The sequence below is a fragment of the Schistocerca nitens genome, chromosome 2, assembly GCF_023898315.1.
Source record: "Schistocerca nitens isolate TAMUIC-IGC-003100 chromosome 2, iqSchNite1.1, whole genome shotgun sequence".
NCBI classification, from domain to species: domain Eukaryota; kingdom Metazoa; phylum Arthropoda; class Insecta; order Orthoptera; family Acrididae; genus Schistocerca; species Schistocerca nitens.
The window spans coordinates 879,754,433-879,771,020 of NC_064615.1; the positions used below are offsets into that span (position 1 = coordinate 879,754,433).

The following is a 16,588-nucleotide window of genomic DNA, read 5'->3' on the forward strand; positions in this document are numbered from 1 at the left end:
AGCACCCAGAAGAAATGGTCAGAGGTCAATATTCCTTCACACACATACACTCCATTAACTAGTATGTAAATGATTAGAGATTCATTTCTCAGTGACAGGTAGAATGGCCACTGGAGAGCTTTAGTGTTCATCTTTGGCATTGTTACATATCCTGATAGGTATGCAAATGCCAACAGCATCGGATATTTAGTGATCACTAAGAAGGACACAGAGATGGCACATATTCAATTGAGACAGTGTTATTGGCACCTGACAGGTGTTGGAGGCCTCATTTTATTTTGCCATCTAATTGATTCGTGCCGTATCCAGATTCATAAGGATTTGAATATGACAGTAGCCCAGAGGGAGTGTGAGGGCAAGCATACTTTCGTTACAGTTACAGTTGGCCATATCTGACTACCATAAGAAAAGATCAACTTATTTTGCACCCAACGCATTGTAATACCCTTTACATCAGGGTGTGCTATCTGAAAACAAGTAATGGACTCCCTGTACAGTCTATGTTAACTTGCACCATTGGTCAAAGACTAGCAGTAGCTGGAATGATTACGCTGCCATTGACACAACACACTGCATTTGGAGTAGTGCTATGATACAGAAGCATGGACTACTGATGAATGGCACTGGATTGTGTTCAGTGATGGATCATGGTTCTCCACTACATCAGATGACCCTCATCTGAGAGTATGGTGGCGACCTGGGGAGAGGCCCCATTCTTCCAGTGTTCCATAGAGGCACAGTGGTGTTATCCTTGGTGACTATTGGGTATGAGCTCAGGTCAGAGTTGGTAGTGATTGAACAAACTTTGATGGCACATCATTATATCACAGACATCTTGCATCCTCCTGTGTTACCTCTCATCTGGCGGTATCATAGTACCATTTTTTTAATCAGGAAAGTGCACATTCTCACTTGGCATACAGCTCTATGAACTGTCTGCATGATGTTGAGGTACTCCTGTGGCCAGCAAGATCCTCAGATCTGTCACCAATATCACATGTGTAGGACCAGCTTGAACATCAGTTTTGTCTCAGTATCAAGGATATCTAGGAGCAGTCACAATAGTTGTGGGCTAGTTTGCCTCAAGAGATGATACAATGGTTTTATGACACCCTTCCTATCTGAATTAATGTATGCATCCAGGCCAGAGGAGTACATAATCATACTGATAAGTGGGCAGATACTGCCAAGTTCTTGGTCTATCTAATTTGATTTTGTAATCATTGAAGTAACATCACATACCCTCTCAACCCCTGAAGTTTCATTTCATTTCTTCCTCCCCTTCTGTGCACATCATCCTCTCGCTCTTTTTTTTTTTCTTTTTTTTCTTCCACAGGCAGTGTATAACCTCTGGCCACAGACTGAGCTCCAGTCTGCTACCAACAATGGAGGCTGAACTTTTAAAAATGTCAGTCAGCCACTCATGCTGGCAAAACGTCAAAAACAGATGTCTCCGTGAAAGTGACTACATATGCGGACACCACTTAAGGATGAAAGGTGCAGCATGCTACTTATTCATTGTAAAGAACCTTTTGCTGAAACCTGCACTGATAAATGTACATTCACTAGATGTGGGCGTGTGAAGTCTACAATATGCCACACTAAAAAGATTACCTTGCAATACAGAATCAGCAACCAGTAGTGATGGGAGAGAAGCTTGCAGCTACAGAGAATAACCATACAGAAGCTGTACATTTCAACATTGTCAGATTCCAAGTTGAAGCTGTGTGACACACACTTGAAACTCTTAAGAGTTGACAGCACACAGATGATTGCTTATGGCCACAATTGCAGGAGAAGGAAACCAACCTGAAAAGAAAGAAAATGGCATTATAGCACTGCATCTCAGTTTTGGTGATGCATATTTTCAAGCATGCTACAATGTGTTGGTATACTTTCATGATATTCATGTGGTTTGAAGAGGATTGCTGATTGCTGTGAAAAATAAAAACTGGTAATCTGCCCAATAACTGTGAAATCTGCCCAATAACTGTGATTTTGTTGGCTAAACATGGATTTCTGAAATGAAATGAAATATTGGTAAACATGTCTATCAGGACATAATTTTGTGCTTTAAGAGAATAATTTACTTCTGCTGTTCATGACTTATTTCACTAAAACCTAATAAAAATCAAATATTGCGCACAATAAAATGGTAATATGTAGCTTACTCTTACTACATCTCAAAACAATTGTATGAAACATAATAAAGCTTGCTGTTGTTTCAATTATTAAAATTAACCTTACAAGACATATTCTACTTCTAAATACATACAAGTACTGTTGTGAAGTACATGGTAGAGGCTACTTAGCATGATACACATGTTAGTTTCTTCCCATTAGAGTCACTGCACAGAAAGAGTAACTGCTTAAATGTAGTGCATCTGTAATTAATGTATTTTTGTCTTCATGGTCTTTATGAGAGCGATATGTAGGGCAGTGAAGAATTTCTCAAGATTCTTCACTTAATGTGGCTTCATCAAACTTTGTAAGTGGGTTTTCATGGGATAATTGGCATCTATCTTAAAGCATCTACCAAACGAAGTTTTTCAACACTTTTGTGGCTCTTTCTTATGTGTCAGACCAAGCTGTGAACATTTATGCCACCCTGCTTTGTATACATAGAGTATTGCTTGTTAGTCCTAATCTGGTATGAATCCCACACACTTTAGCAATATTCTAATATGGGACACACAAATAACATATAAGCAATCTCCTTTACAGACTTACTGCATTTTCGTAGTATTCTGATAATGAACTGGGCTCCCACCTGCTTCACACATGACTGAGTCTTAAGTGATCATTCCATTTCATACTCCTTCAAACTGTTACTGCCAGGTTTTTGTACAAGTCAGCTGATCCTAATTGTGACTCACTGGTGTTGTAGTGGGGCACTACTTTTCAGCATTTTTGAAGTTTATGCTTTTACATTTCTGTACATTTAAAGCTAGGTGCCTTTATTTGCACCACACTGAAAACTTATCAAGATCTGATGGGATATATGTGAGCCTTTTTTCAGGCAGTATTTCATTTATAGATAACTGCATCGTCTGCAAAAATTCTGAGGTTATTATTAATATTGTCTGCCAAATCATTAATATACACTATGAAGAACAAGGATACCAACACATTTCCTTGGCATGCCTGAAGTTTTCTACTTTTTCATTGATGACTCTTAATCCATGAAAACATTTTGTGTCTCACCTAACAAGGAATCCACAATTGAGTCATTTTTTTTTTTAAATTTATTTTGGAATACTCCATTTCATTGTAGTTTTGTTAAGAATCATTGGTCTGGAACAAGTCAAATGTTTTTTCAGAAGTCAAGAAATATGGCATCCACCTGACTCCCTCAATCCATGGTTTTTCGGATGTCATGACAAATGTGCAACTCGGGATTTACATGATAGATATTTTTGGAACCCATGATGGTTGGCATGAAGCAGGTCATTCTATTGGAGATAAGTCCTTATGTAAATACTTTAGGAGTAAAGGAGAGAACTCACTAAAGAGAGAAGTGTTGAGTCACTCCCCAAACTCTTGCTCTATTATCCAGATCACCTTATAACCACCTAACACTTGCACTCATCAATTATCTGCATCACTTCCCGTTTACCTAACACCATCCCTACTCCAATTGACTCTTGCTCCATGCTTTTCAGTGAATGGTCTCCTTTACTAATGACCTTAGCAGTTAAGTCCCATAAGATTTCACAATGGTCTCCTTTCCTACAAAAAGATAACTCACCTCTGAGATCAGAATATGTTCTAGAATTCTACAAGAGATGGATGGCAATGAGTTGGGATGGAAATTTTGTGGATCATTTCTGTGACCCTTTTTGTGGTGTGGCCTGAGCTAACTTCCAATTACTAGGCACAGTTTTTTGTTCAAAGAACCTACAATATATTGTTGTTAAAATGGGAGCTAAATCGATTGTAAATTCTGTAGACACTAACAAGGATTCCATTGGGGCCTGGGGCTTTGTTTTTATTTCAGTGATTTTTAGGTGTTTCTTAACACCACTGACACTGTCTACATCATGCATCTTTGCAATGGCGCAAGAAGCAAATTGGGCAGTACCTCTGTATTTCCCATAGTAAAGGAACATATGTAAAAGGAATCCAGCATTTCTGCTTTTGCTTTAATACCATCAATTTTAGTTCTTGTGTCATCCATGAGTGTATGGTTGCTAACTTTGGTGCTACTGATAGCTCTTATATATGACTTTCTGAGATCTAACAAAAAGATTCTGCTACAGTAGTAACTGCTGACTTCAAGCATTGCCCTCTTGACGGCTAAAGTAATTTCATTCATCATCTCTTTCTATAGCAATAATCTTGGTCTTCCATCTATTATGTAATAGGTGCTGTTTCTTTAGGTCGACTGTATATGAAGGAGTGTCCACCCTTCATGAAATGTTCTACTACATATTTATCTAATCAATACATGCTCAACTATTCTTTTAAACTTGAACCAAGGTTCTTCTACATGCTCATGGCCAGAGTTAAATGTTTTGGATTCAGTAATGCCATTCTCCAATACAGCGTGTGGCAAACTTAGAGTGACAACAAAAATTGAAATTGCTTCTTGAGTCACATTACTTGGAAAATAAAATTACAGCTCTCAGTGCAATATATGATGATGAACCATGCTGTTGACTGTATATAAATCTATCAAGAACCTTTGATGCTATCTGCCATCAGTTAATTATTGAGAAATATTGTTAACATGTCTAGGAAATGGCATGAACTGTTTCAAGTTTTGACTGCGAGACAGGTATCGGAAAGTACAGGTGTGCTATAAAGATGAAATATGTGACCCATCATTCACAAAATGAATCTGTCAGACACCCCAAGAATTTTTTTGGATCCATTGCTGTCCTTAATTTTTGTTATGTTTTCTCTGCCCAGATGGTATCAATCAGTTTATTAAGAAATTAAGTAAAGATTGTCACAGGAATAGTCCATGTAAAAAACAGAAAAAATATAAAAACTGTGTGAAGGCAACAGTTTGGTGTGAGGGGAATGAGCTACAGCCTTGCAAGGAAGGACAAAATTAATGTAATAGTACAGTTTGGTTTCTGTACAAATATATTGTCCTTATTCCTTAAAAAAGAAAGTTGGGAACATCAATTCATATTCATCTAAAATGGTAAAAAAAAATCATAGAAATCCTAATCAAAAAGTAGTTGTGACCTCAAAAAAATCAGCTAAAGACAGCAGGAGCACGGGGTCAGAATGTAGTGTCATTAGGCTCCTTCTCACCACAGGCAGGTGAACTTCTGGGTAGCACACAATGTCGTAGAGGAGAGAGCTAGAAGTGAGAGGTAAATCAGAGGAAGGTTGTGGAGAAGATGTGAGAGTGCAAGATGAGTGAAGTTAGGGTTTTGGGGCAAGTGTGGAATTTGGTGTGGGGAAGAGGCTAGCAGAAATTGAGGCAAAGATGATTAGGGGATCAAAGGATACAATATGATTGTTTCATGCCCATGTATAGCTTACTGACATTTGTGGTAATTTAAAAAAGAAAGACTAATTCTTCAAACTGTAGAAGATCTTGTAATGTTTGCTAACATTTGAGACATTCAAATTGCAACCTATAATGCACCATGCACTAGTCATTACAAAAGCTATTGTTCCTTTTAGGCTGCAACAATGCTTTTCATTACCTGACTTTGTATTAGTGACAATATTAGTTAGATTCAGTATTGTAACACCTGCATCTTCAAAGCAAAGTTTATTGATGATACAAAGATCATTCTATGTGGCCAGCTGGCAAACTCTGTTCCCATTGTGCTAGGGGCTAACTTAGCCACATCCTGGGGGATGTTTCCAGAATGACATTTTCACTCTGCAGCAGAGTGTGTGCTGATATGAAACTTCCTGGCAGATTAAAACTGTGTGCCGGACCGAGACTCGAACTCAGGACCTTTGCCTTTCGCGGGCAAGTGCTCTACCAACTGAGCTACCCGAGCACGACTCACGCCCCATCCTCCTGTGCTGAATGTCATCAGTTCCAGGAAAAATCAACTGAGGATTACTTCTTCACATGTACAGCAATAATGAACCTGTTTGCTTGTTGTGTAGTGAATCATTATCTGTTGTAAAAGAATATAACATGAAAAGGCAATTTTCTATGAAACACACTGCTCAACAACAGCTAACAGGATGACTGCGGAAAGACCAAATTAAGTTATTAATTTCCAATTTGGACAAATGGGGACACAGTGCGACAGTTTGGTTACAGCTAGTTTTATAGTGAGCAGAAACATTGACAAGCCATTAAAGCATTTTTCTGAAGGCGAATTCGTGGAGGAGTGCCTTTGGATGTTGCAAATGTACCATGTCCTGATAAAAAAAAAAGTTTGAACAGATAAGTTTGTCATGATGAACAGTAGTTTGTTGAACTGGGTTGATGGCTGGTGACATTAAAAAAAGTTTGCATGACCGTGCTGCCACATTCAAAGAAATTTCCATTGCTTTGGACGAGAGCACTCATTTGTCAGACACAGCTCAATTAACGATTTTTGTTCGTGGTGTAGATGTGGACTTCAAAATAACAGAAGAATTACTAGCATTATAGTCATCAAAAGGAACCACTGCTGGTGAAGATGTTTTTCATGAAGTTGGTGTGAGCAATTTTGGCCTTTCTGTGCAGTGTAAACAACATATGATTTGTGCATACGAATTTCACATAAATGTCAGGAGGCCCTCACAGCTTCAATACTATTGTCAGTATGTCAATATAATGACCATCTGAGGTTGAGTGTTATCTTGTTGTTAATACTATAAATATCGAGGAACTGTACTGATGTCATCCAAAATATTCTCAGTATTACCGACATATGTTGTGTGTGAGGACAATTATTATCAGTTTGACCAATTGCCATTCTGTTCACATGTTTACAGTTCTTTCTTGCATAAACATTAGCAGCTAGTTCTTGACTGTTGTGGACATATTAGAACACTACAGCTGTTGAAATTGTGGGTAATTTATAATGAATTAGTGGCAATCAGTTATTTTTATAGGAATTTATTTCTCCATGATGACATTTCAAGAAGCCTGGCATCCCATCTTCATATAATTTCATTTATTTACATGTCATGAGCATAGTTTCTTTACTAACAGAGTTGCAGAATTTTCCAATGGAAGTTTTAAACCAGCCATTGCAAAAAGTCATAGAAAAAGACGCATTGTTTACGACGCACAAATAAATGAAAATGTGACCAATGGATGAACGTAAAGTTACATTAAACAGTGTTATTTTCGTATCATAATTTGTTGGTGTGGCTTGTTGGGAAAGAGGTGTCATTCATATTGGTCTGTTACCCCTTAAATACTAATGTCACAGGCCCATTAGTTTTGATCTTGTGTTAGGAGCACTGCTGCCATGTTATGTGGCCTGCGAGCTGAAATGTGTGTGTGAATCCAGCCCGTAGGTCACCAAAGTTTGCTCATGCCCGTTTTAGTCCCTTGCGTGACTCAGAATAGCACAAAATTAATTCTAAATGTTATTTGTCTAAAATAAAAATAAAATATTAGTTAGTAATAAATGCAACAGTATAATAGTCTGTACAATAACATAAAAGATTCTTGTTTGGTACAATATCTGAGAAGCAAATTCAACGACAGGCTTCTTGTTCGATCTTAACTGATGTGTCGGCAGCTGGGCCAACACCTTGTAAATAGAGGTGGCTTAAAGGGCACGCGAGACTAACGCAGACGGGCGTGAAGTACTGGAACAGGATACGTAATTAATGCTATGAAGAAAAGTACGTAGCTGTTATTATACTTATCTTTAATCACTCATTGTGGTACATCGCACAAAGGAGACTTTAATTACAATAACTGTAAGGCTAATGGCGCCTTGCTAGTTCGTAGCCATTAACTTAGCTGAAGGCTATTCTGTCTCTCGGCTAATGAGAGAGAAAGGCTTCGTACGTCTAGTCGCTAGCTCTGTCGTCCGTACAACTGGGGCTGAGTTCGAGTCAGTCTCTCGAGACCTGCCTTGTGGTGGCGCTAGGTTTGCGATCACACAGTGGCGACACGCGGGTCCGACATGTACTACAGGACCGCGGCCGATTTAAGCTACCACCTAGGACGTGTGGTGTCTGGCTGTGACACCACATTAACAACGGTCACTCTCTATGTCTTTGTTTCAAGTGTAAAAAACTTGAAGGCATCCATCTTTGTACCCTGCAACAGTACTGCACCATATTTGACAACGAGGAAAAACACTTGTCAAAGTAGAGTAGAATAGTTCTTCTGGAAATGAGCTTAACCAAAGATTGAGGATTTTGTTAACACTATACATGGATACTCATGATTATGAAATACAAGTAAGGTTAAACATTGATACAAAAATGCATGTGATAGCTTTGTGTCACAAAAATGCACTACACCAATAAAACTTTTATTCATTGTGTTGCACAATTACATCAACAGAATCCTTCAGTTATAAAGATTTACAACAGTTTGAACATGTTGATAGCTACAGCTTTTACAGTGCTGATGATTCTTTTTTTTTGTGCAGTGCTTTCATTCCAATCTTTATAAGCACTTTATAATTTCATATTTTTTACTCCAGCTCAGCAGGTGATTGTTAAAGCATATTGTTACGCTGTTGATTGATTCTACCAAGCAGCAACAAATAAGTAAGTTATAATGCACATAAATTTCTTTGGTCTTAAAGGAGTATCTCCGTCTACTGTGATCTCAGGTTTTGTAAGCTTTATAGGTTCTTGTAAATAACTACCACAAAGCGAATTAATATTTTCCCTAAGATTTTATAAAAAAAATTATGAAATCAAAGGAAACAACAAAGTCATGCTTTTGCATCAATTACAGTATCAAAAAAACTTTTTTTTTTTTTCAGGAGAATGGCTCTCAAAGGACTTCATGTTGTTGAGCTGGCTGGTCTTGCTCCAGCGCCATTCTGTGGTATGATTCTGGCTGAATTTGGAGCTACAGTTGTCAGAATAGATAAGGTATTATTGCTAACATTCTTTATCCCTTATTCCAAACCTCAGTTTATAATGACTCAATAAATATTTATTAATGCAGGTCGGTGATGGAAATGTATTTGATTGCATAGCAAATGGAAAGAAGTCAGTAGCAATTGACATAACTCATCCTAAAGGAGCAGCAATTTTCAGACACTTATGCAAAACTGCAGATGTTCTGATAGAACCATATAGAAAAGGTATGTACTGTATACATTAAGTAGCATTAAAAAATCATCCATGATATAATTTTTCACCTGTTCGTATCAACAGAGTCAGTGATTGTTATATTTATAAATACAAAGTATTATATTGCCCATTTACTTATCCATGCTGTGAAATACACAAGCACAAACAGAGTGAGGTGAAGCAGTGGTTAATGCACTGGACTTGCATTCTAGAGGATGATGGTTCAGATCTGCCTCTGGCCATCAACATTTGAGTTTTCTGTGATTTTCCTAAATTGCTCCAGGTAAATGCCAGGGTGGTTGCTTTGAAAGGGCACGGATGATTTCCTTCATCATCGCTGAAACAGCCCAAGCTTGTGCCCCATTTCTAATGATGGACCTTGGTGTTGATGAAGCATTAAATCCTTATCTTCTTCTTTTTATAAAAGCCCAATGTCTAAGGTGATCAGATTTTGCTATAAAACTCATAAAAGTTTTGTCATATTCAGTGAACACTTTCACAAAAATATGAAAAAGGGAAATACTTATGAATAGTTGATTGATGTGTGGTGCCGACACACATTCAACAGCCAGGGACTTAACTACCTTATGAGCTAACACTCCATTTATTGAGTAAGAACACATACTTACACTTACAATTGTGTGATCAAGACTTTACTGTAATTATTTAAGTGCTGAACAAACACACACTGATGACACCACTTAGCTTTGGATTTCTTGTTTGAACTGGTTGAAATAATTGTGAAAATAATGCTATCCATAGTTTTATCATAGGTATACAGTCATCTTTTAATTCTACAGGAAAAAACATATACATATGGCCACTGTCAACTATTAAATTTTTGTTGGTTCTGCCCATGTATGATGGGCAGTCATAAAGCTTAATCAACACCTAAAAAATAGTTATTTAATTATTTTTTGTTTGTTTGTAGGTACATGTCTACAGTCCTGGTACACAATGAAATCACCAAAACAAAAAACTGTAGCATGCCAATATAGTAGCCAAAACAAAATGGCACAACCCACCTCTGTTTTGTCAGTGGTCTGTGCTATTATATTTTGGCTCCTCCGGCAGCCTGCTGTGGTGCTTTGGTGTGGGGATTTCAATGTGTACCAGAACTGCTGACATGTACATGCAAACAAACAAAAAATTAATAATGTAACTTTTTTTTTTCAAGGCGATAACTTTGAATTAATGACTACCCCTCTTACTTGTTGGGCAGGAAATCTGTGTTTATTTTGTGCGTGTACCATATTTTATTGTATTAGCTATGTCATCTTTACACAGTTTTAAACAAAATATTGTAATACTTCTCCTCCGGGCACTGTGGACAAGAGGGGGCACTTAAGCCATAACTGGTATAACTCTGTCTGTGTCTGTGTGTGTGTGTGTGTGTTCTTTGTTTGTTTCATGCATCATTTTCAGATGTGGAATGGGTCATTTTACATACATACCGAAACTTAAGTTTTAAATATGGCTACATTTTGAACATTTATAAAATTGGGAAGTATCCAGATAACCTGGACGGTGTAACACTGTGCCAAGATGTGCTGGCCGTGCACCAAGTCATGTTTAGCCACAGGGTGATCCTCATTACCAACAAACACTGTCTGCCTGTGTCCGTTCATGCGAATGGACAGTTTGTTGCTGGTCGTTTCCACATAGAAAGCTTCACAGTGTAGGCAGGTCAGTTGGTAAATCACGTGGGTGCTTTCACACGTGGCTCTGCCTTTGATCGTGTACACCTTCCGGGTTACAGGACTGGAATAGTTTGTGGTGGGAGGGTGCATGGAACAGGTTTTAGACTGAGGGCAGTTACAAGGGTAGGAGCCAGAGGGTAGGGAAGGTGGTTTGGGGATTTCATAGGGATGAACCAAGAGGTTACGAAGGTTAGGTGGACGGCGGAAAGACACTCTTGGAGGAGTGGGGAGGATTTCGTGAAGGCTGGATCTCATTTCAGGGCAGGATTTGAGGAAGTTGCATCCTTGCTGGAGAGCCACATTCAGAGTCTGATCCAGTCCCAGAAAGTATCCTGTCACAAGTGGGGCACTTTTGGGGTTCTTCTGTGGGAGGTGTTGACAGATGTGAAAATTACCGAACTATCAGTTTAATAAGTCACAGCTGCAAAATACTAACACGAATTCTTTACAGACAAATGGAAAAACTAGTAGAAGCTGACCTCGGGGAAGATCAGTTTGGATTCCGTAGAAATGTTGGAACACGTGAGGCAATAATGACCCTACGACTTATCTTAGAAGCTAGATTAAGAAAGGGCAAACCTACGTTTCTAGCATTTGTAGACTTAGAGAAAGTTTTTGACAATGTTGACTGGAATACTCTCTTTCAAATTATGAAGGTGGCAGGAGTAAAATACAGGGAGCGAAAGGCTGTTTACAATTTGTACAGAAACCAGATGGCAGTTATAAGAGTCGAGGGACATGAAAGGGAAGCAGTGGTTGGGAAGGGACTGAGACAGGGTTGTAGTCTCTCCCTGATGTTATTCAATCTGTATATTGAGCAAGCAGTGAAGGAACAAAAGAAAAATTCAGAGTAGGTATTAAAATTCATGGAGAAGAAATAAAAACTTTGAGGTTCGCCGATGACATTGTAATTCTGTCAGAGACAGCAAAGGACTTGGAAGAGCAGTTGAACGGAATTGATAGTGTCTTGAAAAGAAGATATAAGATGAACATCAACAAAAGCAAAACGAGGATAATGGAATGTAGTCAAATTAAGTCGAGTGATGCTGAGGGAATTAGATTAGGAAATGAGACACTTAAAGTAGTAAAGGAGTTTTCTTATTTGGGGAGCAAAATAACTGATGATGGTCAAAGTAGAGAGGATATAAAATGTAGACTGGCAATGGAAAGGAAAGCGTTTCTGAAGAAGAGAAATTTGTTAACATCGAGTATAGATTTAAGTGTCAGGAAGTCATTTCTGAAAGTATTTGTATGGAGTGTAGCCATGTATGGAAGTGAAACATGAACAATAAATAGTTTGGACAAGAAGAGAATAGAAGCTTTCGAAATGTGGTGCTACAGAAGAATGCTGAAGATTAGATGGGTGGATCACAAAACTAATGAGGAAGTATTGAATAGGATTGGGGAGAAGAGGAGTTTGTGGCACAACTTGACCAGAAGAAGGGATCAGTTGGTAGGACAGGTTCTGAGGCATCAAGGGATCACCAATTTAGTATTGGAGGGCAGTGTGGAGGGTAAAAATCGTAGAGGGAGACCACGAGATGAATACACTAAGCAGATTCAGAAGGATGTAGGTTGCAGTAGGTACTGGGAGATGAAGAAGCTTGCACAGGATAGAGTAGCATGGAGAGCTGCATAAAACCAGTCTCAGGACTGAAGACCACAACAACAACAACTGTGGGAGGTTCTGGGTTTGAGGGGATGAGGAAGTGGCTCTGGTTATTTGCTTCTATACCAGGTCAGGAGGATAGTTGCGGGATGCGAAAGCTGTTTTCAGGTTGGTGTAATGGTTCAGGGATTCAGGACTGGAGCAGATTCGTTTGCCATGAAGACCTAGGCTGTGGGGAAGGGACTGTTTGATATGGAATGGGTGGCAGCTGTCATAATGGAGGTACTGTTGCTTGTTGGTGGGTTTGATGTGGACAGATGTGTGAAGCTGGCTATTGGACAGATGGAGGTCAACGTCAAGGAAAGTGGCATGAGATTTGGAATAGGACCAGGTGAATCTGATGGAACCAAAGGAGTTGAGGTTGGAGAGCAAATTCTGGAGTCCTTCTTCACTGTGAATCCAGATCATGAAGATGTCATCAATAAATCTGTACCAAACTTTGGGTTGGCAGGCGTGGGTAACCAAGAAGGCTTCCTCTAAGTGACCCATAAATAGGTTGGCGTACGAGGGGGCCATCCTGGTACCCATGGCTGTTCCCTTTAATTGTTGGTATGTCTGGCCTTTGAAAGTGAAGAAGTTGTGAGTCAGGATGAAGCTGGCTAAGGTAATGAGGAAAGAGGTTTTAGGTAGGATGGCAGGTGATCGGCATGAAAGGAAGTGCTCCATCGCAGTGAGTCCCTGGACATGCGGAATATTTGTGTATAAGGAAGTGGCATCAATGGTTACAAGGATGGTTTCCAGGGGTAACAGATTGGGTAAGACTTCCAGGCATTCGAGAAAGTGGTTGGTGTCTTTGATGAAGGATGGGAGACTGCATGTAATGGGTTGAAGGTGTTGATCTACGTAGGCAGAGATATGTTCTGTGGGGGCTTGGTAACCAGCTACAATGGGGCGGCCGGGATGATTGGGTTTGTGAATTTTAGGAAGTAGGTAGAAGGTAGGGGTGCAGGGTGTCGGTGGGGTCAGGAGGTTGATGGAGTCAGATGAAAGGTTTTGTAGGGGGCTTAAGGTTCTGAGGATTCCTTGAAGCTCTGCCTGGACATCAGGAATGGGATTACCTTGGCAAACTTTGTATGTAGTGTTGTCTGAAAGCTGACACAGTCCCTCAGCCACATACTCCTGAAGATCAATTACCTCGGTTGTGGAACCCTTGTCCGCCGGAAGAATAACGAATTTGGATAGTGTCTTGGGGAGTTGGATCATTAGGAGTAGGATTAGGATTATTTTTTTTATGGCAAAGTGATATTTCCAGCAGAGAGTACGAGTGCAAATCTTTGACGAGGGCTGTTTGGTTGAATCTGGGAGTAGGGCTGAAGGTGAGGCCTTTGGATAGGACAGAGGTTTCGGATTGGGAGAGAGGTTTGGAGGAAAGGTTAACTACTGAATTAGGGTGTTGTGGTTCCAGATTGTGTTGATTAGAATTTTGAGGTTTTGGGGGGAGTGGAGCTGGAAGTGGGAGATTGAGTAGATGGGAGAGACTGGGGGTGTGTGTGCAATGAGAGGAGGTTGAGGTTTGCTGGAAAGGTTGTAGAGGGTGAGTGAGTTGCCTTTCTGGAGGTGGGAAACCAGGAGATTGGATAGTTTTTTGAGGTGGAGGGTAGTATGCTGTTCTAATTTGTGGTTGGCCTGTAGGAGGATGCTCTGAACAGCCGGTGTGGATGTGGGAGAGGAAAGATTGAGGACTTTTATTAAGGATAAGAGTTGACAGGTGTGTTCATTGGGTGAGTTGATGTGTAGGTGAAGGATTAAGCGGGTGAGGGCTATGGATTGTTCAGTTTGGAACTGGTATAGGGACTGATGGAAAGAAGGGTTACAGCCAGAGATGGGAACATTAAGTGTGAGGCCTTTGGGGGTAATGCCAAATGTCAGACAAGTCTGAGTAAATAAAATATGGGAGCGTAATCTGGCTAGGGCGAAGGCAGGTTTGCAGAGGGAATGTAAATAAAACTTAATGGGGTTGTTGTGGGGATGTTGTGAGGGTGACATGGTATTAGAAGGTGGAAAGTGTAACATGAGGCTGGAATGAAAATGAAAATAAAAATATATGAGGAGAGATAAAGGTGAACTAGAAAGCAACTGGAGATCTGGTGTGAAAGAAGTCGAAAAGGTGTTGGTTAAAGCTGAGCTATGTTGATCCTGTGGTGAACTTGGGTTGGTAACACCCCGCACCCCTACCTTCTACCTACTAAAATTCACAAACCCAATCATCCCGGCCGCCCCATTGTAGCTGGTTACCAAGCCCCCACAGAACGTATCTCTGCCTACGTAGATCAACACCTTCAACCCATTACATGCAGTCTCCCATCCTTCATCAAAGACACCAACCACTTTCTCGAATGCCTGGAAGTCTTACCCAATCTGTTACCCCTGGAAACCATCCTTGTAACCATTGATGCCACTTCCTTATACACAAATATTCCACACGTCCAGGGACTCACTGCGATGGAGCACTTCCTTTCATGCCGATCACCTGCCATCCTACCTAAAACCTCTTTCCTCATTACCTTAGCCAGCTTCATCCTGACTCACAACTTCTTCACTTTCAAAGGCCAGACATACCAACAATTAAAGGGAACAGCCATAGGCACCAGGATGGCCCCCTCGTATGCCAACCTATTTATGGGTCGCTTAGAGGAAGCCTTCTTGGTTACCCACGCCTGCCAACCCAAAGTTTGGTACAGATTTATTGATAACATCTTCATGATCTGGACTCACAGTGAAGAAGAACTCCAGAATTTCCTCTCCAACCTCAACTCCTTTGGTTCCATCAGATTCACCTGGTCCTACTCCAAATCCCATGCCACTTTCCTTGACGTTGACCTCCATCTGTCCAATGGCCAGCTTCACACATCCATTCACATCAAACCCACCAACAAGCAACAGTACCTCCATTATGACAGCTGCCACCCATTCCATATCAAACAGTCCCTTCCCTACAGCCTAGGTGTTCATGGCAAATGAATCTGCTCTGGTGCTGAATCCATGAAACATTACACCAACAACCTGAAAACAGCTTTCACATCCCGCAACTATCCTCCCGACCTGGTACAGAAGCAAATAACCAGTTCCACGGCTCTCCAGCAAGGATACAACTTCCTCAAATCCTGCCCTGAAATGAGATCCATCCTTCATGAAATCCTCCCCACTCCACCAAGGGTGTCTTTCCGCCATCCACCTAACCTTCGTAACCTCTTGGTTCATCCCTGTGAAATCCCCAAACCACCTTCCCTAACCTCTGGCTCCTACCCTTGTAACCGCCCCCAGTGTAAAACCTGTTCCATGTACCCTCCCACCACAAACAGTCCAGTCCTGTAACCTGGAAGGTGTACATGATCAAAGGCACAGCCACGTGTGAAAGCACCCACGTGATTTACCAACTGACCTGCCTACACTGTGAAGCTCTCTATGTGGAAATGACCAGCAAAAAACTGTCCATGGCAGACAGTGTTTGTCGGTAATGAGGATCACCCTGTGGCTAAACATGACTTGGTGCAAGGCCAGCACATCTTGGCACAGTGTTACACCGTCCGGGTTATCTGGATACTTCCCACTAACACCAACCTATCAGAACTCCGGAGATGGGAACTTGCCCTTCAATATATCCTCTCTTCCTGTTAGCTACCAGGTCTCAACCTCCGCTAATTTCAAGTTGCCGCCACTCATACCTCACCTGTCATTCAACAACATCTTTGCCTCTGTACTTCCGCCTCGACTGACATCTGTGTGTGTGTGTGTGTGTGTGTGTGTGTGTGTGTGTGTGTGTGTGTGTGTGTGCGCGCGCGAGTGTATACCTGTCCCTTTTTCCCCCTAAGGTAAGTCTTTTCGCTTCCGGGATTGGAATGACTCCTTACCCTCTCCCTTAAAACCCACATCCTTTCGTCTTTGCCTCTCCTTCCCTCTTTCCTGATGAAGCAACTGTGGGTTGGGAAAGCTTGAATTTTGTGTGTGTGTTTGTGTTTGTTAGTGTCTCTATCAACATATCAACACTTTCGTTTGGTAAGTTACATCATCTTTGTTTTTAGATATATTT

General features: G+C 40.6%; 1 protein-coding gene across 6 annotated transcripts in view; it reads left to right on the top strand.

Moving 5' to 3' along the window:
- LOC126237176 (alpha-methylacyl-CoA racemase) overlaps positions 1–16,588 on the top strand; it is a 141,092-nt gene that overhangs the window by 76,498 nt on the left and 48,006 nt on the right. For 5 of the 6 annotated variants that reach the window (XM_049947048.1, XM_049947044.1, XM_049947045.1 and 2 more), the window contains exons 2-3: positions 8,874–8,985; positions 9,062–9,200. In XM_049947048.1, coding sequence (XP_049803005.1) covers positions 8,878–8,985; positions 9,062–9,200 — 247 coding nt within the window. In that variant the 5' untranslated portion in view covers positions 8,874–8,877. Of the gene's footprint in view, positions 1–1,456; positions 1,498–8,873; positions 8,986–9,061; positions 9,201–16,588 lie in introns of those variants that run through there. The other variant, XM_049947046.1, reaches the window with a different exon arrangement.